Source organism: Prionailurus bengalensis, chromosome C1 (genome assembly GCF_016509475.1).
Source record: "Prionailurus bengalensis isolate Pbe53 chromosome C1, Fcat_Pben_1.1_paternal_pri, whole genome shotgun sequence".
Classification (NCBI taxonomy): Eukaryota; Metazoa; Chordata; class Mammalia; order Carnivora; family Felidae; genus Prionailurus; species Prionailurus bengalensis.
In genome coordinates, this window is record NC_057345.1 from 29,221,661 (window position 1) to 29,247,366 (window position 25,706).

Genomic DNA, 25,706 nt, shown 5'->3' on the forward strand with positions numbered 1-25,706 from the left:
AAAACTATCTCATCAGTGATGCCCCCCCCTCCTAAAAACTTATCCTCCACAACACAGCAATTCCTTGGGGCTCTCTTTATCTTCTTCTCCAGGGCACTCCTTTGATAAATAGGTTTATTCTGGCACTTATCTCCCATCTCCCAGACCCTCCCATACCTGCCCCAGTTCAGGGGAAGCAGCATGAGATGTGGCTGGGGGAGGAGTAATTTCTGGCACTTATGTTCGGGACCTTTCAAGTCATTTCGTTACTCTGAGCCTCAGTTTTTCATTCCTCAAATGCGAGTATTAATGCCTGCCTTGCCTGTCTCACAGTGCTTTGGCGAGGAGCGAAATGAGATCGGACGTTTGTGAAAATACGTTGTAAATGATCTGATGCCACACACACCAAGGTGCTAGCATTGTCTGCTCTTCAGCTTTCATGAACGTCTTCATCCGTTGACTCCGATCCTTCTCCCAAGCCTCAGTCCACATCTCCAACAACATGCTAGTAATTCATTCCACAGTTACTGAACTACCAGGTCCCAGGCAACAAGCCAGATGCCACAGACAAACAAGTGAACAAGACAAAGATCTCTGCTTTGAAGGAGTGCCGATTTTAAGGAGGTAGACGTGCACAAATGTTTATACACTGTGCTGAGTCTGACAACAGATACGTGCCCAAGGTGCCTGGGGAATACAAAAAGGGGAAACCTAACCCCTCTTGGAAAGACTGTAAACAGTCAAGGCTCAGAAGCTGAGGTACTCTCTCTGAATTGAAGTGTTTGTCATTTGCCTGTTTGTTTTAGGGATACACTGAAAAGGTGTTTCTCAGATAAACCAGGAAGAGAAGGGCATTCCAGAAAGAGGTGACACCTTGGGAACTGCAGGGAAATAGGAGTGCTGGTACAGTGAACCACAAACACACTCGCAGTACGTATGAGGCTGGAAGGAGAAAGATCTAGAAAAATAAGGTGAGGCCTCCTTAGTCAAACTGTGGAGTAGAGGAACAGGACAAAGGGGACTCACCAACAGGTTTCAACCAAGGGAGCAACAAATGAGATCTGCAGTTTAGGAGAGATCCTTCTGGTAGCCTAGTGGAGGATGGGCTGGAAGGGTAAGAGAACAGAAGAAGGGGTAGAGGCTAGGAGAAGAGGGACAATAGTCCAGGAGAGAGATGAGAAAAACCTGAACAGCAAGTGAGAGTGGACAATGTGAGAGATGAATTTCAGAGACATTAAAGCAGGAGGAATGACTGGCCGCAGTGGCAACTGGGGAGCAGAAGGGGTTAGGGAGAGATAAAGCCTCGGTCAAGAGTGTGGCCTGGGTGACTAAACAGATGGGCACACCACCAACCTGGGACTGGATGGGGATGGAGGAGAGATGATGAGTTGGCTTTGAGGTGCTACCAGGACTTCCAGGTAGAAACGTCTAGTGGACAGTCAGACATACAGGCTGGAAACTGAAAGGAATGCCTATGGCAGGAGTCCCTGGTACACGTAGCTGACTTTACCTGCATACCAAAGCAGGCCAGGTTCAAGCACAGCTCTGCCACTTACTGTGTAACCTTGAGAAAATTACTTAAGTACACTAAGCCTCACTTTCCTTATTTACAATATGGAGGAAATAAAACCTATCTTTTTAGGATTGTTGTAAGGATCAGGAATAATCTGCATAATTCATTTAAATATAGTGAATGGCATAGAGTATACAATAGTAGCTCTTGTAAGAGGACAAAGGCTAGAGCTCAGAAAGTCACCAATGTTTAAGGTGCTTGTAAAAGAAGTGAAGCCACTGCTGGGTGAGTAGGGGAATGGGCTGGGGAAACAGGAAGACACAAAGGAGAATGATGGCACAGAAGGCAAGAGAAAAAGGATCTCGAGGGGGTGTCTGGGTGGCTCAGATGGTTGAGAGTCTGACTCTTGAGTTCGGCTCAGGTCATGATCACAGGGTCATGGAATCAAACCCTGCGTGGGGCTCTGCACTGAGTGTGGAACCTGCTTGAGATTCTTGCTCTCCCTCTCTCTCTGCTTCTCTGCCCTGCTCATGCTCTCTCTCTCTAAAAAATTAAAAAAGAAAAATTAAGAAAAAAAAAGAAGGGCGCCAGGGTGGCTCAGTTGGTTAAGCATCTGACTTCAGCCCAGGTCACCATCTCATCGTTTCTGAGTTCGAGCCCCACATCGGGCTCTGTGCTGACAGCTCAAGCCTGGAGCCTGCTTCCGATTCTGTGTTTCCCTCTCTCTCTGCCCCTCCCCTTCTTCCTCTCTCTCTCTCTCAAAAATGAATAAACCTTTAAAATTAAAAAAAAAAAAACAAAGAAAAAGAAAAAGGATCTCAAGGAAGAATGATCAAAACCTGAAATGTCTTGAGAAAACAAGATAGGTCTGAGGAAACTCCTAGATCCAGCAGCTAGGAATCACTAGTTACTTAACAAGGCTAAGTTTTAATGAACTGCTAGGGCCCAAAGCCTGGGTCAAGGTGAATGAACCAAAGACAAAGTGGAGGCAGAGATGACAGATGGACAGCAGGAGCCAGAGTGGACTTCTGAGTTGAAGATTTTTTCTTAAAAGTAGGGCAGGTCCTGAGCATATTTGGAAGGAGAAAGGTCTTGGAAAAAAGAGAAGCTGAGAGTCTAAGAGGAATATAAAGAACAGGATAGTTAAAAGCCTGGTGGAGGGAAAAGCCTCAGGTGGGAAGAGGGACAGGCAGTTTCAGAGCGGAGGGACTGAGGTAAGGGCGGGTGTGACTCAAGGATGGACAAGGTTTCCACAAAGGGCCGGATGGTTTTAGGCTTTGTGGGCCACGCAGACTCTATTACAACCCCTCGCCTCTGCTGCTGTTAGGTGAAAGTAACCATAGACAATATCTAAATGGACAAGCCAGCTTCTGCTCCAGAAAAACTTTTTTTATGGACAGTGGAATTTGAATTTCGTATCATTTCACTATGTAATACTATTCTTTTGATTAAAAAAAATCATTTAAAAATATAAAAACCATGGCACAAAAAACAGACACTCAGATCAATGGAACAGAATAGAGAACCCAGAAATGGACCCACAAACATATTGCCAACTAATCTTTGACAAAGCAGAAAAGAATATCCAGTGGAATAAAGACAGTCTCTTCAGCAAGGGGGGCTGGGAAAACAGGACAGCGGCATGCAGAAAAATGAACCTGGACCACTTTCTTACACCATACACAAAAATAAACTCAAAATGGATGAAAGACCCAAACATAAGACAGGAAGTCATCAAAATCCTCGAGGAGAAAGCAGGCAAAAACCTCTTTGACCTTGGCTGCAGCAACTTTTTACTCAACATGTCTCCAGAGGCAAAGGAAACAAAAGCAAAAATGAACTGTTGGGACCTCATCAAAATAAAAAGCTTCTGCACAGTGAAGGAAACAATCAGCAAAACTAAAAGGCAAGAGACAGAATGGGAGAAGATATCTGCATACCAGATAAAGGTTTAGTATCCAAAGTCTATAAAGAACTTATCAAACTCAACATCCAAAAAACAAATAATCCAGTGAAGAAATGGGCAAAAGACTTAAGTAGACACTTCTCCAAAGAAGACATCCAGATGGCCAACCAACACATGAAAAATGCTCAACATCACTCATCATCAGGGAAATACAAACCAAAACCACAATGAGATACCACCTCACACCTGTCAGAATGATTAACATTAACAACTCAGACAACAACAGACGTTGGCGAGGATGTGGAGAGGATCTCTTTTGCACTGCTGGTGGGAATGCAAACTGGTGCAGCCACTCTGGAAAACAGGATGGAGGTTCCCCCCAAAAATTAAAAATAGAACTACCCTACACCCACCAATTGCACTACTAGGTATTAATCCAAGGGATACAGGCGTGTTGTTTCGAAGGGGCACATGCACCCCCATGTTTATAGCAGCACTATCAACAAAGCCAAAGTATGGAAAGAGCCCAAATGTCCATCGATGGATGAATGGATAAAGAAGATGTGGTGTATATATATACAATGCAGTATCACTCGGCAATCAAAAAGAATGAAATCTTGTCATTTGCAACTACATGGATGGAACTAGAGGGTATTATGCTAAGCGAAATTAGTCAGAGAAAGACAAATATCATGGGACTTCACTCATATGAGGACAGAGAAAGACAAATATCATATGACTTCACTCATATGAAGACTTTAAGATACAAAACAGATGAACTTAAGGGAAGGGAAGCAAAAATAATATAAAAACAGGGAAGGGGACAAAACAGAAGAGACTCTTAAATATGGAGAACAAAGGTTACTGGAGGGGTCATGGGAGGGGGATGGGCTAAATGGGTAAGGGGCATTAAGAAATAAACTCCTAAAATCATTGCTAGACTATATGCTAACTTGGATGTAAATTTAAAAAATAAAGAATAAAAAATATAAATAAATAATAAAAGAAATAAAAATATAAAAGCCATTCTACAAAAACAGGCATCTGGATGGATTTGGCCCACGGGCCACTGTTTGCCAAACCCTAAAGCCTGTGGGTGCAGGGGTGGGAGGAGCCCTGACTCCTCCAGTCTCCTTCTCATTCCTTCTCTCATCTGCCCAAGCCCCAACAATCTTGCACAAGTCTTTAGCAAGTGTTCTCCCACGTATTATTCGTTCCTCACCTTCCCCCTGACGTGCAGGAGGTGCTCTGTAAACATCCATGGAACTGAATTATTGGGCTGGGCATTATCATGTCTCAGTGCCTAGTAGGTCTGAAGCCACTCATTGCCAGATTTGTTCTAAAGCAGTGTTCTCCACATGCCATCTCTATGCTCAGATGTTAAGGTCCCTTTGCCTGATATTCAAAGTCCCCTCCCCCTCCCCCCCCCCATAGGTCCCCTTCTGCCTTTGACCACATTACTCCAGAACCGGTCCAACACTAGGTTCCATCTAGGCCTACAGCAACAGGACCCCTTCCTCAATCACCACACTGAATTCCCACTCGCCTGCCTCTGCCTCTCCTTCCTCTCTGTTGGAAACGTCTGGTTCCTTCTCTCCTTTTCTAAGTCTCTCTCTTCCTTCCACTCAAGCCTCACTACTTCCAAGGCCTGCCACGATCACCCCACGTGTGAGTGACAGTGCCCTTCTCTGATCCAATAATATTTAACTATACCACTCATTCGGCACCGAGCCCATGCTGTTAATGATCCTCTCACACATATATCCTGACTTCCCATCAAGACTGAAAACCTCTTTGGTTCTGCCAGGTAGAGATTTCAAAACAGTCACCGACCAGGAAGTAAGAAGCAGGACTATGGCTGCCACAATGAAGGAGCAGCGTGTCTCAACCAGGGCGTTTCAACAATGGTGAGCGATAAGGGCAGGCGCTCATTCTTAAGATGCGACAGCAGTTGAGAACTTTATAAGTAGCAGCACCATCAATAATTAACTACCGCTCCCCGTCTCCTTGCCCTACCAACCCCTATTCCCATCCAGGTTTTTTACTTGGCCAATGCAAGCTTCCATTAAAAGTTTCTTCCTCAAGGAATGGTTTTATAGCAACACCTCTTTAGTTGGTAGGCATGGCAGTAGCTGGAAAACACGAGGCACTAAATAAGTATTTGTTGAGTTCAGTGAATGAGTGGCTACTCTCCTGGTGGACTGTAGGATCCATGAGAGCAGGGCCCATGCCTGTCTCTGGTCACAGCCTCTGTGGCTAGCCTTGTGGATGAGCGGCACTACATTCACGTTTGTTGAAGGAGGGAAGGAAGGAGGGAGTAAACAAACAAACAAAATCAGCAGGACTTAATGTAGAGCAAAGTAGTGACAAAGGTGACGAGTAACAAAGGAAGAAGGATGGTCAACTGGGTCAAATGCAGCAGAGATGACTTTCATTAAAGCCTTTCTTGGAGGGGCGCCTGGGTGGCTCAGTCGGTGGTTAAGCGACTCTTGATTTCGGCTCAGGTCACGATCTCACAGGTCATGAGATTGAGCCCCACGTCGGGCTCTGCACAAAACTGCACAGAGCCTGCTTGGGATTCTCTCTCTCCTGTCCCTCCCCTGCTCATGTGTTCTCTCTCTCTCGCTCTCTCAAAACAAATAAATAAACTTAAAAAAAAACTTCCTTGGATATGGCCAACTTGCCAGGTCGTAAGTGCCCCGGCAAGATTAGCTTCACTGGAGGAGTAGAAGAGAAACCAAAATGTTACACTCTTGAGAAGTCTGGGAAAGGCAAGCAACAGAAGACAATGAATGTAACTACTCTTTCAAGGAACTTGACTGCGAAGACAGAGACGGGAGAGAAAGCTGGGAGAGGACGCGGACTGGGGAAGACATTTGTGTCTCAAGGTGGGACAGCCAGGTGGACTGCCAAGGCAAATGCCTGCTCCCTAATAATACACTGAAGAAACGAGCCCTCTCTCACCCCATCAGAAGGCAGGCAGTAAATGGAAGTCATTACCCTGTGTCTTTCAGAATCGTTTTAAAATGGCACCAAGTTTCACAAAAGGGAAAGCTAAACCTCCTCAAACTGGATCAGAACAGGAAGTTGCAAAAAACACGTAAGTTCTCAGGGTTACAGAGAAGAGGTATTGCAACATGTGGTACATTTAAATACAAGTAAGGTTTATCACGCCTGCATGCTTTCAAAAAATTATGTTGCAAGGCTTATATTGTCCAAGGTGCTAGGAATATAGAAAAGATAGTCCCTGCTCTCAAGGAGCTCAACGTCAAGAGGAGACTCAAACAGGGGCACCTGGGTGGCTCAGTCCGTTAAGTGGCTGACTCTTGATTTCAGCTCTCGTAGTGATCTCACGGTTCGCAAGATCGAGCCTCGCATCAGGCTCTGCACTGACAGTGCAGAGCCTGCTTGGGAGTCTCTCCCTCTCTCGGTGAGCCTACCACGTGCCCCCTCCCTGGTCGCGCTCTATCTCAAAATAAATAAACAAACATTAAAAAAAAAGAGAGAGAATCAAACAAATAGATCAGAATGGCATGAGAAGTTGTGCTGATAATGGATGTGAGAATAGAAATACAGAGAAAAAGCATCTAACTTAGACTTGGAGACCACTGAGAAAGGATTCTCAAGCTGAATTTAAAGAACTTGAGGGAGGGGCGCCTGGGTGGCTCAGTTGGTTAAGCGGCCGACTTCGGCCCAGGTCATGATCTCGCGGTCCGTGAGTTTGAGCCCCGTGTCGGGCTCTGTGCTGACAGCTTGAAGCCTGGAGCCTGTTTCAGATTCTGTGTCTCCCTCTCTCTGACCCTCCCCCGTTCATGCTTTGTCTCTCTCTGTGTCAAAAATAAATAAACGCTAAAAAAAAAAAAAAAAAAAATTAAAAAAAAAAAGAACTTGAGGGAGAAGTGACACGTAATTCATTCACCTCTTGAAATTAACTAGCATTATCTATAATATGAACATAAAGTCACTAACAATTCCACTGATAATAAAGAATGCATTTCTCTAAAAGAGCTGAAGAACTGACTCATTTTAACTTTCCTGTGAGGCCTCTGACACTTGTTCATTCCTAAGGTAACGAGCACAGAGTGGGCACACGGTAGGCTAACTGAGGATGGGGTCCAATACTATCAAAAGCAAGAAGCATGAGCTTTCAGAGAACTGATGTTGGTTTACAAGGTGTTTTGAATAGTTCTAGAATAGAGAAATGTTTAACAAAGATGATTGCCTGGTTAAGTCAACAGAAGTCAGAGAAGGAAAGGAAAATGAGATAAGCAAACAACAAGAAAATTAAACACTGGACTCCAGAAGACAAAAGCCTAAATTTCAGAAAAGGGGGCGCCTGGATGACTCAGTCAGTTAAGCCTCTGACTCTTAAGTGAGCCTCTGACTTTCGGCTCAGGTCGTGATCTCACAGTTCGTGGAAGTGAGCCCCATGTTGGGCTCTGTGCTGAGCATGGAGCCTGCTTGGGATTCTCTCTCTCTCTCTCTCTCTCTCTCTCTCTCTCTCTCTCTCCCTCCCTCCCTCCCTCCCTCCCTCTCTCGGACTCTCCCCAACTCAAACGTGTGCTAGCGCACATGCTCTCTCGCTCTCTCTCTCTCTCTCTCTCAAGGTAAATAAATAAATATTTAAAATTTTTTTTCAGCAGGGGTGCCTGGATGGCTCAGTTGGTTAAGCAACCGACTTCAGCTCAGGTCATGATCTCACGGTCTGTGAGTTCGAGCCCCGCGTCGGGCTCTGTGCTGACAGCTGAGCCTGGAGCCTGTTTCAGATTGTGTCTCCCTCTCTCTCTGACCCTCCCCTGTTCATGCTCTGTCTCTCTCTGTCTCAAAAATAAATAAACGTTAACAAAAAAAATTTTTTTTTAATTTTTTTTCAGCAAAGAAAAAAGACTGGGTTTCTGCCAGAGGAAAAAGAAATGAGGGATCAAGGGAACTAGATTCTACACTCTTTACCAGCCCCATGTTCAATGAGGAAAGGGAGTCTCTGGCCCTGAGCACCTAGTGCCTAAACATTCTCACAAACCAACGCCTGGCCTGGCCAGTCCTCCTCAACACGAGGGACTTCCCACCCTTCTCCCCAATACCAGCTCTGTTCCCAGACCTGCACCGATCTCATTTCTTCTACCCCACAATGCGTAACCACAGTGCTCAACGTAGAAATGCAAGAGCTCTGACTGCCCCCATTTCTTCATCGGGCCTCCCACTGCCCACTAACCCGAGCTGACTTCACACAGCGGTTCCCACACCTCAGCCTTTTACCCTTGCAGAACTAACGCTGCCCTGCTGCTCCTCGATGCTCAGCCCTTTCCACGGCTAACGGGCCTCGGTGGCCGAGTCTCCCCCACGTCTTTACAAAGGTGGTGCGTTTGTTAGAAAAGCACAGGCTTTGGCATCCAGAAAGCCCTTAGTTCAAACCTCATTCCTACCACCTGCCAGTTGTATGTTTTTAAGCCGTTTTTCTTTCCATCTGTAAAATGAGGGCTAAAAGTACCTAGCTTATAAACTGTGAAAAAGATCAAATACAAAACTATGTGGAAGCCCCTAACACAGTGACTAGTACACAGCAGGCACTCAGCGGCTGCTAGGCATCTTACCCTCCCAACACCACCAGCGTAATCGGAGCCCTTATTCCTCGGCTAGAAGACCCCTTGGTTCATAAAGTACGTTAAGTCACGGGGATGCAGGATACAGTATGGTGACTAAAGTTAATGGTACCATATTGTATATTTGAAAGCTGCCAAGAGGGAGCTTAAAAGTTCTCATAAGAAAAGAAACTGCAGGGGCGCCTGGGTGGCTCAGTCGGTTAAGCGGCCGACTTCGGCTCAGGTCATGATTTCGAGGTTCGTGAGTTCGGGCCCCGCGTCGGGCTCTGTGCTGACAGGTGAGCCTGGAACCTGTTCCAGATTCTGTGTCTCCCTCTCTCTGACCCTCCCCTGTTCATGCTCTGTCTCTCTCTGTCTCAAAAATAAATAAACATTAAAAAAAAATTTTTTTTAAAAGAAAAGAAACTGCAACTATGTGTGGTGACCGATGTTAACTTGATTTATTGTGATGATCACTTCACAATGTATACAAATACTGAATCATTATGTTGTACATCTGAAACTAATATAATGTTAGATGTCAATTATAGCTCAATAAAAAGGGTGTTTTTTATTTTATTTTTAAAGTATTTTTATTGTTTTTATTTTTTAAATGTTATTTTATTTTGAGAAAGAGAAAAAAGAGGGCATGAGCAGGGGAGGGGCAGAGAGAGAGGGAAAGAGAGAATCCCAAGCAGGCTCTGTGCTGCCAGCACAGAGTTCAATGCGGGATTCAAACCCACGAATCATGAAATCATGACCTGAGCCAAAATCAAAAGTTGGAAAGTTAAGTGACTGAGCCACCCAGGCACCCAAAAAAGGGTGTTTGAATTTTTTTTTTAATGTTCATTTATTTTTGGGAGAGAGAGAGAGACAGGGCATGAGCAGGGGAGGGCAGAGAGAGGGAGACACAGAATCCGACACAGGCTCCAGGCTCCGAGCTGTCAGCACAGAGCCTGACGTGGGGCTCAAACTCACAGACCGCGAGAACATGACCTGAGCTGAAGTCGGACGCTGAACCGACTGAGCCACCCAGGCGCCCCAAAAGGGTGTTTTTTTTTGTTTGTTTGTTTGTTTTTTTTTAAATTTTTTTTTTCAACGTTTATTTATTTTTTGGGACAGAGAGAGACAGAGCATGAACGGGGGAGGGGCAGAGAGAGAGGGAGACACAGAATCGGAAACAGGCTCCAGGCTCTGAGCCATCAGCCCAGAGCCCGACGCGGGGCTAGAACTCACGGACCGCGAGATTGTGACCTGGCTGAAGTCGGACGCCAAACCGACTGCGCCACCCAGGCGCCCCTGTTTTGTTTTTTTAATGAGCCCTCAGCTTTGCCTGGTGCTCCAAATGCCCACCAAGGAAGTAACTTTCAGTGGCCGGATGGCTAAGGAAGTCAAAGGGAACAGACTACCAGTGATGAGGGCTGGTGTTCACAGAGTTCCGCAGCAGGGTTAAAAACATGTTCTCCTGATCATAAACAGTGGTTCACATTCCACAGTGATATTAATACAACAGTTCAGTGAATTAGGGGTTATGGGACTTCTGTAGGCTGTCCTGGAACCCAACCACAATTCATAACCTTGGTTCTTGTTTTTTTTTTTTTTAAATTTTCTTTTTTATGTTTATTCATTTTTGAAAGACAGAGACAGAGCACAAGCAGGAGTGGAGTGGAGAGAGAGGGGGACACAGAATCCGAAGCAGGTTCCAGGCTCTGAGCTGTCAGCACAGAGCCCGACGCAGGGCTCGAACTCACAAACTGCGAGACCATGACCAGAGCCGAAGTCGGATGCTCAACCGACTGAGCCACCCAGGCGCCCCTCATAACCTTGTTTTTAGGAACCAAAGAGTTCCTAACAGAGGCCATTTCAACCTCTTCATAAACTGGAGATTACCTCCGCACCTCCTTCAAAAACTGCGTGGGCCTACAAGGGACAGAAAGTAAATGAGCATTCACTGAACGACCACACTGTGCTAGATGTTTTATGCACATACTGTTGTATATTTATGTATGAATAAATCTCATTTAATCTTCACAAAATGCAATGAGATATTTTTATTTCAATTTTACAAAAGAGGAAACAGAGCAGCTCGCCCAAGGCCACACAGAATAAAGCAGAACAAAGATGGAACTCTGGGTCTAAATTATCCCTTTGCACTTCACAGAAGAAACAATTTTAAGAAACAGGCTTGATTTAAATAAGAGAAAAACATTAAAATGTGGGTTCTTTTTCCAATGTCCTACAATAGCAAAATGTTAGCAATATCCAATAGGTACAGCTTATATAAAACGTGAATCTGAGACCTGTTATTTCTGCAGCACCATGCTGTAAAACCAGTATGTACACAAAACCACCTCCGTCCCTTTTCCAGGCCAGCGGGCTTCAGTGACAGAAATGCCGATGGCCGCGAGGAGGTATGTAACACACACGCAGGCGTGCAGGGAAGCACGCATAAATGGTTTCTCCTGGTGGTAAACGGAAAATGCTTCTTGCCCTGGCTTCTACAAATCCCGCACACACAGCTTCCAGCAGTCTCGCTGCTGGAGTCCAAGCCCTCCAGGGCAGGGATTATTTCTTTGACCTTCCTGATACCTGACAAAAGTAGATAATAAGTAAAAGCTTGTGGAAAGAGTGAGTGGATCCTTAACGCCAGAATTTCAAGTCCTAGTTCTGAATGGCAATTCTGTGGGAGTTCAGAAGGGAGCCTGGGAAGACATGTAATCACAGTTTGCAAAGGCTAAAAAGCAAGTAGTTCCCCTCTAGGAGAGTCAGCAACATCCACATTTGTCAGAGTGGATCATTCCACTGCCTGAGGGGTTCATAACGAGGAATGAGATTGGAACTAGGTCTCCCAAAGTAAAGGACATATTGCAAAACACTAGAATCAAATTTTCCCCCTTATTCTTTTTTTTTTAAGTTTACTTATTTATTTTGAGATAGACAGAGACAGCACAAGTGGGGGAGGGACAGAGGGAGAGGGAGAGGGAGAGGGAGAGGGAGAGGGGGAGAGAGAGAGAGAGAGAGAGAGAGAGAGAGAGAGAGAGAATCCCACGCAGGCTCTGCGCTTCCAGCTGCACAAAGCCCGATGTGGGGCTTGAACTCACATGACGTGAGCCGAAACCAAGAGTCGGACGCTCAACTGACTGAGCCACCCAGGCGCCCCTCTTTTTTTTTTTTTTAATTTATTTATTTTGAGAGAGAAAGTGCACACATGTGAGCAGGGGAAAAGCAGAAAGAGAGAGAGAGAGAGAGAGAGAGAGAGAGAGAGAGAGAGAGAGAGAATCCCAAGTAGGCTCCATGCTGTCAGCACAGAGCCCGACATGGGCCTCCGTCTCAGGAACCGTGAGATCGTGGCCTGAGCCGAAATCAACAGTTGGGACACTTAACTTACTGAGGCACCCAGGTGCCCCTCCCTTTATTCTTATATTTAAAATTTGCCACACTAAGAAAAAAGCCAAAACTCCTCTTGCAGTGTCACTGACTAATATAGCAAGCAGCCTAATTCACAAAGCATCTCTGAAACTGTGCTTCTTGGTAGAAAAAAAAAGATACTCTTTTCCAATCGATGTACCAGAATATTTTGGTGCGCCATGAAGGACACATATGGTATAGGATTTCCCGGCTTTCTTGACTTCTTAGCCAATTACTCAGCAGCAAAGTGGCAAGGTCACTTAGCCCCAGGAGGTACATTAATGTTCACCAGTGTGGTTCGTACAGAGGTAGGTGAACAGGTGACAAGACGGTCCTGGCAGGTTCTCAGGAAGACACAGATGCAAGAAAGTTTGGGAAACCACGGACTACATGAACCCAGCTGCTCAGAAACCCAAAAGAGAAAGGCACAAAAGGAACAACTCTTTAGAATGCTCATCTTGTGTAGAATGACATATTTTGATTGGAGATTTCTCAAAGCTACCATACTTGCTGGCAGTAAGACAGCAAGTATGAAAATAAGATACATGAAATTAGAGTCAGAATGGCCAGTGGCCCCGTGGAAGAAGACAGCATCTGTAGCCAGGTTCTGGCTGGTTTATTTTTACGCAAGACAAGCACTTAGGAAAAAAGTGAAGTAACAGGTAAGCCAACTATACACTACAGGAAACAATGGAACAATCAGGGGTGAACAGGAAAATCAGGATAAAATCTGACTCAGAAAATAAGCTGCTTGCGAGGCCAAGAAGACTAACTAGTTATCAAATGATGTGATTTCTCAAGAGTAATACCTGTACATGGAGATGAAGGAAGAAAAAGCCCAAGTGTAAAAAAAAAAAAAAAAAAGGGAAAAGAGGGAATACAGAAATCACGAAAAGTGTTATCAAATAGTTATAAACATTGGCCTCTCAGACCATTTAAATGAATTTCAGTGTCCTCCCCACCCCAATTATTGTTAAAGAAAAAGCAAAATAAAATGGTGTTTCAGGAAGTCAAGTCCCCTGAAGGCCTGCTCAATAAGCAACATTTTCAAAGACTAAAAGCCATTGATGCTTCTCCCTCACATCAACTGATTTTTTAAAATTTCTAGAATCTTCCATGTAGGCTTCATGGACAGAATGGAAAGATATGGTGGGATAAAAGTACAGTGAGCTAAATCCACAGTAGACTGAACAAGGTGCTCACAGTACTCTTGACCTTATCTACTCAACAAGACCTGAAGACATGAATAGTCAACCGGGCTGCCAGTACAGTCCCCACCTTATAATGGTTCCACTTTCCAATGGTGAGAAAACCACATGCATCCAGGAGAAACTGTACTTCAAATTGTGAATTTGGATCTTTTCCCGGGCTAGTGATATGAGGTAGGGTACTTTCATGTGACTCTGGGCAGCAGCAGGGAGCCACAGCTCCCAGTCAGCCCTGAGATTACAAGGGTAAACAACCGATATACTTCCAGCCATTCTGTGCCCATACAACCATTCTGTTTGTCACTTTCAGTACAGTATTCAATCAATTACATGAGCTGGTCAACACGTCATGATAAAATTGGCTTTGAGATGATTCTGCCCAACTGTAGGTTAATGTAAGGGCTCTGAACACGTTTAAGACACGCTAGACTAAGCTACGAGATCGTAGGTTAGGTGTTTTCGATGCACTATTTTCAACTTAGAATGGGTTTATCGGGACATAACCGCACCGTAAGTCAAGGAAGACCTGTAGTGGGAAAGTGACAGCTCATATAAGTGATTGCATAATCATTCCCGCCCTACCATCTCCTCCTTTTCTGTCTAGATCAGCATTTCCCACAATGGGTTCCACAAAATACTGACCTTGGAAATAAGACCTGAAAATGGTTTCCCAAGTTCACAACATTTGGAGAATTCTGCATTTCCTTCCTCCATAGTTATGAGCACATCAACAATTCAGAGAAATTCCATAATAAACAAACCTCTGTCTTGATTCAACTTAATGTTTCCCAAACATTTGTGCTCGAAGCGCTTTCACATAGTAATCATTAACCGGGGATGGCCTGCAGTTTAGGCTCTAAGCCATGTTCAAGTTTTCTGTGCTAAAGAAATGATTCACCCCCCCCCCACCCCCACCCCTTGAGCTGCTACTACCTCATCACTCTTCTTCCTCCAACTACCATAGTAAAAAAACCCTAAACCAACTTGACACTTCCTTCCTCCGGTTTCCTCACCACCCACTCACTTCTCCATCACTGGAAGCTGGCCTCGGCCCCCAGTGCTCTACCGAAAAACTTCTCGTGGTGTGATCAATGGCACAGATACGGAACCAGTGGCTTCTCTTGGGTCCTCCAACCCCTCTGCAGGGTCACACAGAATAGTTCTGTTTCTTGACACTCTTCCCTCGCCTTCCACAACACCGTTTTCCACCCATCTCTTTGACTATGTGATCTCTGGTTCCTCTTTCTCTTTTTAACCTTCACATTCTCTGGCCAACTCTTAAACTCCTGTCTTAAGTAAACTGCCCACGCTTTGACCTACTGCCCATTTGTGAATCCTGAGCCATTTCCTTGACTTCAGATCTACATTTCCAAAGGGCTTCTCAACTTGTTTGATTCACTTTTCCTCAAAGACTAAACATTCACTATACTCCAAACAAACTCATCAGTTTCCCCACCAAACTTTCTCCTCTTCCGGACTTCTTGATTCCTCTGATGGGACTCACCATTCCCGGAAGGTGAGGGGAGCAGCAGAGTCTGACGCTTTCTCCTCAGCCTGACATAGCATGCTGAACAGGCCTCTGTTAAAGCACCTATCACGGTGCACTCTAACTACTTGCTTCCTAGTCCTGAAGCTCCATCAATCATCCGTGGGGTCCCTGAACTAAGACAGAGAAGAACCCAACATACTTAGAAAAATGGATGAATCCTTTGAATCATACGCAATTCATTCTTCAAACACAAGACCATTACCCTTCATCAGACTCAAACAAAACCCCAAATCTAAACTACAACCCCTCCTAACTGGGAAATCAAGCTACCACTGCTACCAGAGCAGTATTTCTAAAATGCTACTCTAACCATATGAATCCTTGGCTCAGACACCTTCAATGGTTCCCCACTATTTCCCCAATACAGTCCAAAGCCCTCAGCATGTTATCACCACCTTCCATGTCTGGATCTCTGCTACCTGTCCATCCTTCTTTTCAACTATTCCCTAAGCTCCCTATGTTCTCATCCAGGGGTTGGCAAACTCCAGCCAGCGGGTAAAATCTAGCCAACTGGCTGTTTTGCAAAGAAAGTTTTATTGGAAAACAGCCAATCAACATTTTGGCCCAGATAATTCTTTGTTGCAGGGGGCTGTCCTGTATATTACAGAATGTCTAACAGGATCTTTGGCCTCTACCCACTGGACTGCAGCAGCACTTCCCCAGTATGACAACCAAAATGTCTCCAGACATTGCTAAATGTCTTCCGAGGAGCAAAACTGCCCCCAGTTAAGAATCACTATTCTAGAGGTTTCCAAGTACAAGCCGACAGCTTGTCATTGCTAATAAAATACAGCCTATACAGCAATTACAGTACAGTGTCCAGATTAAAAGATAAGGGTCACACACTATTCAGTGCTGGCTGCCTCACACTTGTGAGATTGTGCTCAGTTATGAATTTCTAAGAAGACGTCGGATAACTGGAATTCACACAATCCAAGGTGACTGGACTGATGAGAAATCAGGGGAAAATGTCAAAGAGGACTATTTAAGTAAATCGAGGTGTTTAGCCTGTACAAGAGAAGATAAAGAGACATCCATGATGTTCAAAGAAATCCATGATCTGTCCTGGGAGAGGAAGGTTGAACCTGCTGTTGCGCAGGAAGGCGGAATTAGAACCAGTGAGCGGCAGCTCCAGGAAGGCAGGTTTTTTGGCTCTATACAAGTAGAAGCTTTCTAACAATCAGAGCTGGCCAATAAATGGATTAGGCTGAGCAGGGAAACACTGAGCTCTCGTCATTCTGCAAGTGTTCAAGCAGACACCAGAGGAACTAATGTCAGAGATGCTGTAGAGAAATGCCTGCGTGAGGTGGGAGGGAGGACAAGACGGTTGGTTTCTCTATGGTTGCTTCCAGCTCTGAGATTCTACGGCTAGTCATGGGAAAGCCATATGGCATGAATAATAAAATTCTCCCATTTCAAGGCCTTAATTACAGCCTAAGAGAAAAAATATTTTGCTAAGCGATTTATCCCATGTCTGTTTGGTAACAGTTTACATTTAGTCCCCGACGCTGCAATTACCAGTGATCTGTTTTTTCTAATTGACCTGTAATCAGTTCCTAGATAATGTCTGTCGTTACCTTTAACCCGTATCATTCTGCTGCTGATCACTACCAGTACAATTTGCACAACGCTTTACGGTTTTCCAACCATTGTGACATACATTACCTTACTCACAGTAGCTAAGTACGAGCACGAAAACTTATTTTAGATCACCTGCTCTCGTTTACTGTCTCTTGCCTGAATTTCTTACAAGAGAAAGCGAGGCTTTGTTAATCATCAAATATTCACTACAAAAATAAAGCATATTTCAGCAGATACTCATCTCCCAAACAAATCATTTATACACACCCCAGAGATAAGCCAAATTTAGTTATTTCAGCCTCAGAAACATGGACTTACCTCAATGAAATTTCTATTTGATTTTACGATGTGGGCAAGAAAAGGTGAAAAATTATAAATTAGCTTTCTCAAATTTCAATATGGCTATACAAACCAAAAGTTCCAGAAGGCAGTCACAACAAAATATGAAGCATTATGTGTTGCGGACAAGCAAAGCCATTGTAGGTCCTCATTCCAGGGACTCCTTTATTCCCCAGCTAAAACGGCCAATGCGAGTTGTGTAAGGATTTTTCTCCAAAGCAAACCTGGGCCCTCACCCACTGCTTTACTTACTTCTTTACGTTTCGTTTCTGGACATTCCGACTGCAGAGTGAGAGTTGCACCTTCGATATTTCTTGGCATGGGCGTGGAACCAGGGTTTATTGTTAAATGAATCTGATCTGGTGAGATAATGTGTTGCACATAACCCTGGGACATTGCTTCATGATCTATTAGGTGAAAGCCCTCTTCACCCCCTACTAGAAAAGGCAAGTGTTCTCCACACTGTCCATCATCATCTTCATCCTCCAAAGTGCCAGGGTCCTGCTCAATAAGAACAGTTGTCCTATCATAAACAGTTCCAGATGAGGAAGGCACCAGTCCGTTTTTATCCACAAACCTGAGCATCTTGTCATCGGGGGTCAGCTCATCTTCCTCTGCCTCAAAGTAGATGATGTTGTCGTCCGGACTGTGTTCCCCCATGGTTCAATCGTGCTCAGCCCAATTGTGAGAAATGGAAAGGTAATGACCTATCTGCAAGAGGACAAAGCCAGAGTTAGAGCCATACCCTGGGACCTCCTTGGCAACCACAGGGCACATTTTTCCTCTCACTTGAAGAAGAGGCCAAAGTAAATGAAAATCATCTTCCTTGGGAATCATATTTTTTAAAGTTTAACTTTGAAACCATCAAGTCATTTTAAAGGAAAAGCAATGCCTTACACACACACACACACACACACACGCACACAACTGAAGAAATAAGTAGTTCTTAAGACCTTCCAAACATGCCTTACTGCCAAACTTAAAGGGGAGAAGAGGACTAACTGCCTCAAGGCTGAGTTATTACACATCCTAAAGTAAGAAAACCCCATTCAGATATGCCCCAGATTAGACCACGAGGCAGTGTAGTCCATTGTGGAAGTGGAACTTTGGAGGCAGGGTCACCTACCCACAAATTCCAGCTTTGCCACTTAGTACCTGGGTAACTTTTCTGTGCTCCATCTTTCTTATGGATAAGGTGGGACTGGTAATCCCCGTTCTCTCAGAGTTGTTACACAGAGTAAAAGAGATAATGTTCATTAAAGCACAATGTCTGGTAATAGTAGGGAAAGCAAGTGTGAATTCATTCCCTCCTTCCTAAAACAGATGTTTCAGCTTCTGGGTAGACAGTCTGATCCCTAGTCAGGCATATCCAAAGAAGACCATTATATCTATTTATCTCCTAAAACAATGTGGTGTCCACTAGACCCATGCTTGTATAGTGTGCTCTCTGCGGCGAGAGAATGGTGAGTCTTATTTTTGTTTCTACTCTCCCTAGCACAATACGATGACACTAGGAGTTCAGGAGATGTCAGTTAAATGAATGAAAGACCTGCAGATATACTCTCTTGGGAAGACATCCTCTCTTCGAAAGGTATGTTCTCACAGGAAGGATACCAAATTTGAAATCTTTTCTGTCCTGGATTAGTTCTTCTTCCTTTAGCTGCAAACACACCGGTTCTACAAATCTGGGTTTGGCAGGCAGAACGAAATTTAAAAATAATCAGCACATCACTTTTCGTTTTCAGTCTGGCTTTACACTTTATCTCTCTCCTCTGTCCTGGGTTAGAAAGTGAACCTTTACGGAGTGGGGCGGCTAGACAGAGAGGTAGTTACCAGAGACAGGCCAAGGGATTGGATCTGGGAGGAACCGGCCCGACCCCTTGCTCTGGCTTACGCAACCCGGGTAGATGCACATTTCGCTGCATCGGAGGAGAGATAAGAGCACCGGCGGCCCCTCAGGGCTTCCCCGGCACCATCAGCAGCTAAGCGGAGACCCAACTGTCCGGAACAAACAAGACCAGGAGGCTTGAGGGTGGCACACGAGTAGTACAAACGGAGCACCCTTGAGAGAAGGCTGGGAAAAGGAACCTGACTGGGACAGCCCCCAGCCAGGGCTACACGGAAAAATCCGAAGACAGGCTGGGGGGCTCCAAGCCGGGCGAAGAGAGGCAGGGTCCGGGTCTCCATGGAAACAGGCAAGGGGGGCTGGATACCCATCCCCATGGAAACGGAGGAGGGGTGGGGTCCCTATGGTGACCAGAGTGGGGTCTCTACTGGGAAATGCCTCAGGAGGGAGCCTAAGTCCCGCGCCCCCCGGGAAGCCCCGAGCCCAGGCCGCGTCTAGTTTCGCCTTTTACCTCCGCGGCTCCCGGCAACGGCGGCAGCGGCAGCTTCTCCCCTCCCCAGCGGCACCATGATTGCCCCCACCTTCCCCAAACGTCACTTCCGCTTCCGCTTTCCGGAGGAAGGAGGAGATACCGGCCCCGCCTCTCTCTGGCTCTTCTGGTTGGTTTAGGCGATGTGGGGGCTGAGCTCGGGCCTCCAATTGGCGAGCAGGAGGGGCGGGGCGGGGCGCGGTGGAGGCGCCGCGGGACAGTAAGTTTGCCCCGCGCTGAGAAGCGCCGGCCGTGTCCGCAGCCGGCCGGGAGTCGGGGCGTCTGTTCTGTGGCACCACACGCAAGGAAAAGGGGTCGAACCCCTCAACCACTAGTCGAAAGCAGCCTCAGCCCGGCTTACGCTGACCGCCCTCACCCTCGCAGCCACAACTCCTACGAGAAGGACCACAGTCGGCCATCCGAGTTCTAGCTGGGACCCGCAAGGGGAGCCTGCAAGGCTGTGACATTCCCAGCTTACCCTCATCACCAAAGTTAGTATAGTAGCTGGGATCAGGAAAGGAAGATCGGATCCAAATGGCAGAACCAGGGAGTACTCCAAGCGCAGCCAAAGGACGGCGCCGCCTCTTCCCCTCGCGCGCGCACAAGACGCTCCACTCCCTTCTTCACGACAGCCCAGGCCGTCGGTCCCAACTTTCCGCCCTGCGACTGCCGGCTTCTACTGGACTCCCGCCCGGGCCAGTCAGCGCCACCTACTGGCCATTCCCTCTCTTTGACCGTTCACAGTCATCCTGTTGGCCTGCATCTTGGTCACATTTTACACAGCCAGGGAGTCTAGGCGTTCAAGTGCCCAAGAAGCGATTTTGCGTGTGCCTTCGTTATTCTGTCTCTTCAAAATGCTTGTTAAATCTGTTAGAACCTCCCGGAAGTCACTGCCTGTTTTCCCCATAAGCTACTTCTCTAGAATATTCAGGGTGGGACAACTCCCGGAGACTACATCAGGGTCAAGGGGTTCTGGCCATGCCTGTACATCCGTTGCTTGAAAACTATGAGTAGTGATCGTCACCCACCAGATTGGTCAGGGGCCAAAGAGATAGATGCCTGGCCCCTGACCAGCTGCCGAAATGCTTAAGCCACAAAAAGTCCAACTGCCCTCTCTTAAGAGAGAAAAACATACAAACAACCACTGTTAAAAATACATTTATCATTAAAATATATTACACATGAGAAAGGGGATGCATCATATACAGTTTAGAGGATTTGCTGACCCAGAAAATCCCATTTGTTTCACCACAACACCAATTTCTTCAGTATTTTCATTTTCAAGCCACTGTATTGCCCTCAGAGGCTGAGTGCCAGCCCCAGAGCTGTTGAGCCACATCTGAGTAGGAAGGGGGTAGGCTTTGTATATACATATACACATGCGCTTAGAGAACTGGAAGCATCTGGGGTGGCTGTGACCTGTTTACCCAGCAGATCCCATTTGCATTCTTGCTGTCCAATTCATTCTCCCTTCAGGACCCCAAAGTTTGTTCAAATATCTGATCATGGGGAGCTCGGCCCAGGCTACAGGGAAGGCACTGACAATGCCCTGGAGGCGGGCTGGCTGAGTGAGCACAAAAAGTACAGTTATTTAAACATCTTTAAAATTTTTAAAAATAGATCTGTGTTAAATAACTAAAGCTGAACACTGACTGTCAGTTTTATTGTGGTGGATTCCCCCAGGTCTTCACAACTCACAGTACCAATGAGTGTGACAGCCACGGGGGGGTGGGGGGGTCTGGGCTCAGGAAAACAGGCAGCTGCCGCTTTTGCTTCCAAGAACCCTCATATCTTCTTGATCTGAAACAGGTGGGGCTGGTAATTGGCTGCCTCAAATAAAATAGGAGAGGAGATAGGCTCAGGGTGAGTTGCAGAGGAACTGGTGAATAAATTCTTGAGCCTTCTTCTTCTCTGCCATGTCAAGCTTTTGGTGACCAGCTGGGTTTCGAAGCAGTAAGCTGCCAAATATGCTAGCTGCATGAAAAACACAGAAAACAGAACAATTCAGCAAAAGAAGCACTACTTCTTCTTGTGTTGTTGAGTTGGGAGGAGTGCCCCAAAGCGTTATTTTCTGCTTGAAAAATAAAAGCTGCATGAGGGTGAACTGTGCCCAGAGCTGGAGATTTTAGTTCCACGGCAGTGGTCTTGGGACCTCCCTCAAGTACATTTCTGCTAATGAGTCTCGGTTGGCAGAGATGCTTTCCACAGACACTTGGCTGCTTACCCAGAATATTCTCATCCAAATGATTTTTTGCTGATTTTTTCAGTAATTCTCGCAAAAACGCCATCAAGTAGTTGAAGACATTTTGGTGGAATGTGGGGAGGGTAGAAATGACCTGAAAGAGGGAGAATTGGGATTTGTCTTTTCAGTCAGTCAGTCATCTGTTAGGCATCTGCTATATATTCCAGCAACTGAGTGCACGATCCCAGGACATTAGTAAGGCTATGCAAAGAAAGTCCTGATCACTTAGCACTCTGCACAAGAATCAAAAGAGAAGCACGGATCAAGCACTGTGTGAATTTAGAGGTCAATATTCTAGGGGCGCCTGGGTGGCTCAGTCGGTTAAGCATCCGACTTCGGCTCGAGTCATGATCTCGCAGTCTGTGAGTTTGAGCCCCACATTGGGCTCTGTGCTCTCAGCTCAGAGCCTGGAGCTTGCTTCAGATTCTGTGTCTCCATCTCTCTCTACCCCTCCCCTGCTCGTGCTCTGTCTCTCTCTGTCTCAAAAATAAATAAAAACATTACAAAAAATTTAGGGGTCAATATTCTAACTATGTGCTCTCAAAAGATGTAGGGGAATGGAAGACATTTTCAGCTGGGTCTTGAAGACGAGACTGGGCTTGCAGAGGTAAGGATTAGGGCAAAAGAAAGTGTAAAAAAGGCAAGAGAAGGAAAACAGTGAGATAAGGAGAGAGAACAAACCAAGAAGTCAATTTTAGCAGGAGCACCACTGTTTGAACAGGCGCTAAGCCGAGAGCGGTCGATCAGGACAGAATTCAATGTGTACTCCAGCTATTGGCACATCATCGTTATCAGTCGGGAAGCTCGCACAAGAAATATTCCAAAAGAGATTCTGGTTCGGTGGATGTGGGGTGAGGCTCTGGAACCCATATTATTAGCAAGTTTTCTACATTATTCTGCCATGGCATGTTACATGTGTGAACCACTAGGCCAGATCATGAAAAGTCTTGAGTATTTGTTTAAGAAAATCATTAACTGGCAATGGAGAGCCATGTGTGGTTTTTGACCAACAGTGACATAATGAGAGCTTTAGAGCACATGGTCTGAGGGCCGTATACAAAACAAATCAGCAGAGGGACAGACTGAATCCAGGGCTCAACCAAGGTGAGTACACGAGAACAGAAGATGACGGGTGACAGATCAAGGGAACTGGGCATGTGGGAGGTGAGCGGAGGACGACTCAGAAATGACTCAGGTTTCTGGGTTGAGTCACTGGAATTAAGGGTGAAGCCACTAAAAGAAAAGCGGACATGAAAGGAAGAACAGGTTTGGGAAGGAAAGCTCTGGAGCTGAGTTACTAGGACACTGTGTCTGAGGGACTGCGCCCACTTTGTTCCCTCAGGCCCCATGAGGCCTGGGGCTGCAACACGTGTGTGCTGATGCTTAACGCTTCCCCTCACCTGTTTACTTGCTGTGTAGCTGCCAGAACACTCCAAGCAGTTATGGTAGGCGCTGTAGCAGATGACAGGCTCTGGCAGGCTCTCCAGGAAAAGCAGCAGGGCTTCAGCCACAGAATGATTGTTGGCGGCTTTTGGCCCATCATTAAGGAAAAGGCGATGCTGTGCCATGGTTAGGAAAAGGCCCAGGAAGGAGCACAGGCCAGAAGTGCAGCTTGCCCAGTCAGGCTCTCCACTCAGAGCTAGGATGCCAGCCTGACACAGTGAAGGGGGCCAAGCTCTTTGTCAGCTTAGCTGGGCCTTCATGAGTTCCTGCTATATCAGTTGCTTAAAGTTATAAAGTCTTCTCTATGCAAACTTTAAGAAAAATATGATAGCTGAGGACACAAGATCAGATTTTGAGCCTTAAGATACTGTTCTTTCTTCTCTCACCTCTTAATCGTAGCCACACAAACACACACACATACACACACACACGCATGCATGCACACATGAGTGCCTGAAGGATACAGAGGGCATCAATCATTCCAGTATCCAAACAGTCCCTGATATGCTCAAATTCTGACCTCAGGCCTGGCTGCTGAAACAGATCTTCCTGCAAAAGGAAAGAAAGTCACAGGATCATTATATTCTCAGAAAATCAGCCGTGATTTCCGGACCTAGAAATATGATCACCAGCAAGGTGTAAAAAGGGAGTGAGCGGTGTAGCGAGGCCTTTGAATCACCCTGGTAAACACCCTGATAAATTTAGGGCTGATGTGGTTAATTCATCTTTCAGGCCTTCCCAAGCATGCTCCCATGACAGGTCTTTAAAGTGATAAAACATCTATTATAAAACTATAGGGCGCACGTGGGTGGTTCAGGTGGTTAAGTGTCTGGCTCTTGATTTCGGCTCAGGTCACAATCTCATGATTCGTGAGACTGAGCCTCACGTTGGGCTCTGCCCTGACAGCATGGAGCCTGCTTGAGATTTTCTCTCTCCCCCTCTCTCTGCTCCTCTCCTGCTCATGCTCTTTCTCTCTCAAAATAAATAAACATTAAAGGAAAAGAACACAACACTAGGTATGGCATACTATACAAAATGATAAGGGAAAACTTTAAAAGTAGCTATGTTTCCTGCAGTGTTACAGAGGGATTAACCAGAAAAAGAAAAACGTGAAGAAAATATATCATTTATAAGACGGAGAAAGTTAAAAAGGCACCCCCCTTGGGAATGCAGGCTGGTGCAGCCACTCTGGAAAACAGGATGGAGGTTCCTCAAGAAATTAAAAATAGAACTACCCTACAACCCAGCAATTGCACTACTAGGTATTTATTGAAGGGATACAGGTGTGCTGTTTCAAAGGGACACATGCACCCCCATGATTATAGCAGCACTATCAACAATAGCCAAAGTATGGAAAGAGCCCAAATGTCCATCGATGGATGAATGGATAAAGAAGATGTGGTGTATATATACAGTGGAGTATTACTCAGCAATCAAAAAGAATGAAATCTTGCCATTTGCAACTACGTGGATGGAACTGGAGGGTGTTATGCTAAGTGAAATTAGTCAGAGAAAGACAAATATCATATGACTTCACTCATATGAGGACTTTAAGACACAGAACAGATGAACATAAGGGAAGGGAAACAAAACTAATACAAAAACAGGGAGGGGGACAAAGCATAAGAGACTCATAAATATGGAGAACAAACAGAGGGTTACCGGAGGGGGTGCGGGAGGGGGGATAGGCTAAATGGGTAAGGGGCATTAAGGAATCTACTGCTGAAATCATTATTGCACTATATGTTAACTAATTTAGATGTAAATTTAAAAAATGAAATTAAAAAAAGAAAAAGGCACCTCCCTGCCTTGTGAAAACAAGATTATGGCAATAAAGGTATTTCCATGAGTCCTACCATGCTTTATAATCATTTTACTAAATGACTTAATGCCATATAACTGAATAATAATATTCTATGTATTGCTCAAAAGTTACACTTGAACGGAGCTCTACAGAGAAGGTAGATTAGCACAATACTTAAGAATGTGATTTCTGGGGGCTCCTGGGTGGCTCAGTTGGTTAAGCGTCCAACTTGGGCTCAGGTCATGATCTCACAGTTCGTGGTTTAAGCCTTACATCGGGCTCTATACTGTCAGTGCAAAGTTGGCTTTGGATCCTCTCTCCCCCTCTCTCTTGCCCCTCTCCCTCTGCCATGTTCATGGTCGGTCTCTCTCTCTCTCTCAAAAATAAATAAAAATAGGGGCACCCGGGTGGCTCAGTTGGTTAAGCGGCCGACTTCAGCTCAGGTCATGATCTCGCAGTCTGTGGGTTTGAGCCCTGCGTCAAGCTCTGTGTTGACAGATCAGAGCCTGGAGCCTTCCAATTCTGTCTCCCTTTCTCTCTGCCCCTCCTTGTTCTCTGTCTCTGTCTCTCTCTCTCAAAAATAATAAACATCAAAAAAAAATTTTTAATTAAAATAACTAAATAAATGTTAAAAAAAAAAAAAAAAAAAGAAGTAACTTCTCTGCTCGCTTCAGCAGCATGTGTACCAAAACTGAAATGATACACATAAGATTAGCACGGCCCCTGCTCAAGGAGGTGACTTCTACAGACAAATTCCCTGAGTTCAAATTCCAATCCTAC

At 45.5% G+C, this 25,706-nt stretch overlaps 2 protein-coding genes and 1 non-coding gene across 5 annotated transcripts in view; 1 reads left to right on the forward strand and 2 right to left on the reverse strand.

The window, feature by feature from the left end:
- MTF1 (metal regulatory transcription factor 1) overlaps window positions 1-19,528 on the reverse strand; it is a 46,411-nt gene extending 26,883 nt beyond the window's left edge. For 2 of the 3 annotated variants that reach the window (XM_043574533.1, XM_043574531.1), the window contains exons 1-2: window positions 19,420-19,528; window positions 17,315-17,773 (exon numbers count right to left, since the gene is read on the reverse strand). In XM_043574533.1, coding sequence (XP_043430468.1) covers window positions 17,315-17,722 — 408 coding nt within the window. In that variant the 5' untranslated portion in view covers window positions 17,723-17,773; window positions 19,420-19,528. Of the gene's footprint in view, window positions 1-17,314; window positions 17,774-18,611; window positions 19,339-19,419 lie in introns of those variants that run through there. The other variant, XM_043574532.1, reaches the window with a different exon arrangement.
- A 1,051-nt stretch (window positions 19,529-20,579) lies between these two features.
- INPP5B (inositol polyphosphate-5-phosphatase B) overlaps window positions 20,580-25,706 on the reverse strand; it is a 48,187-nt gene continuing 43,060 nt past the window's right edge. The window contains 4 exon segments of the mRNA XM_043574530.1: window positions 20,580-21,411; window positions 21,662-21,773; window positions 23,080-23,207; window positions 23,587-23,671. Of these exon segments, the coding sequence (XP_043430465.1) occupies window positions 21,296-21,411; window positions 21,662-21,773; window positions 23,080-23,207; window positions 23,587-23,671 (441 nt within the window). The 3' untranslated portion in view covers window positions 20,580-21,295.
- Window positions 25,588-25,691, forward strand: LOC122482310. The gene has a single exon (XR_006297103.1). It is a non-coding gene; the product is annotated as a U6 spliceosomal RNA (small nuclear RNA).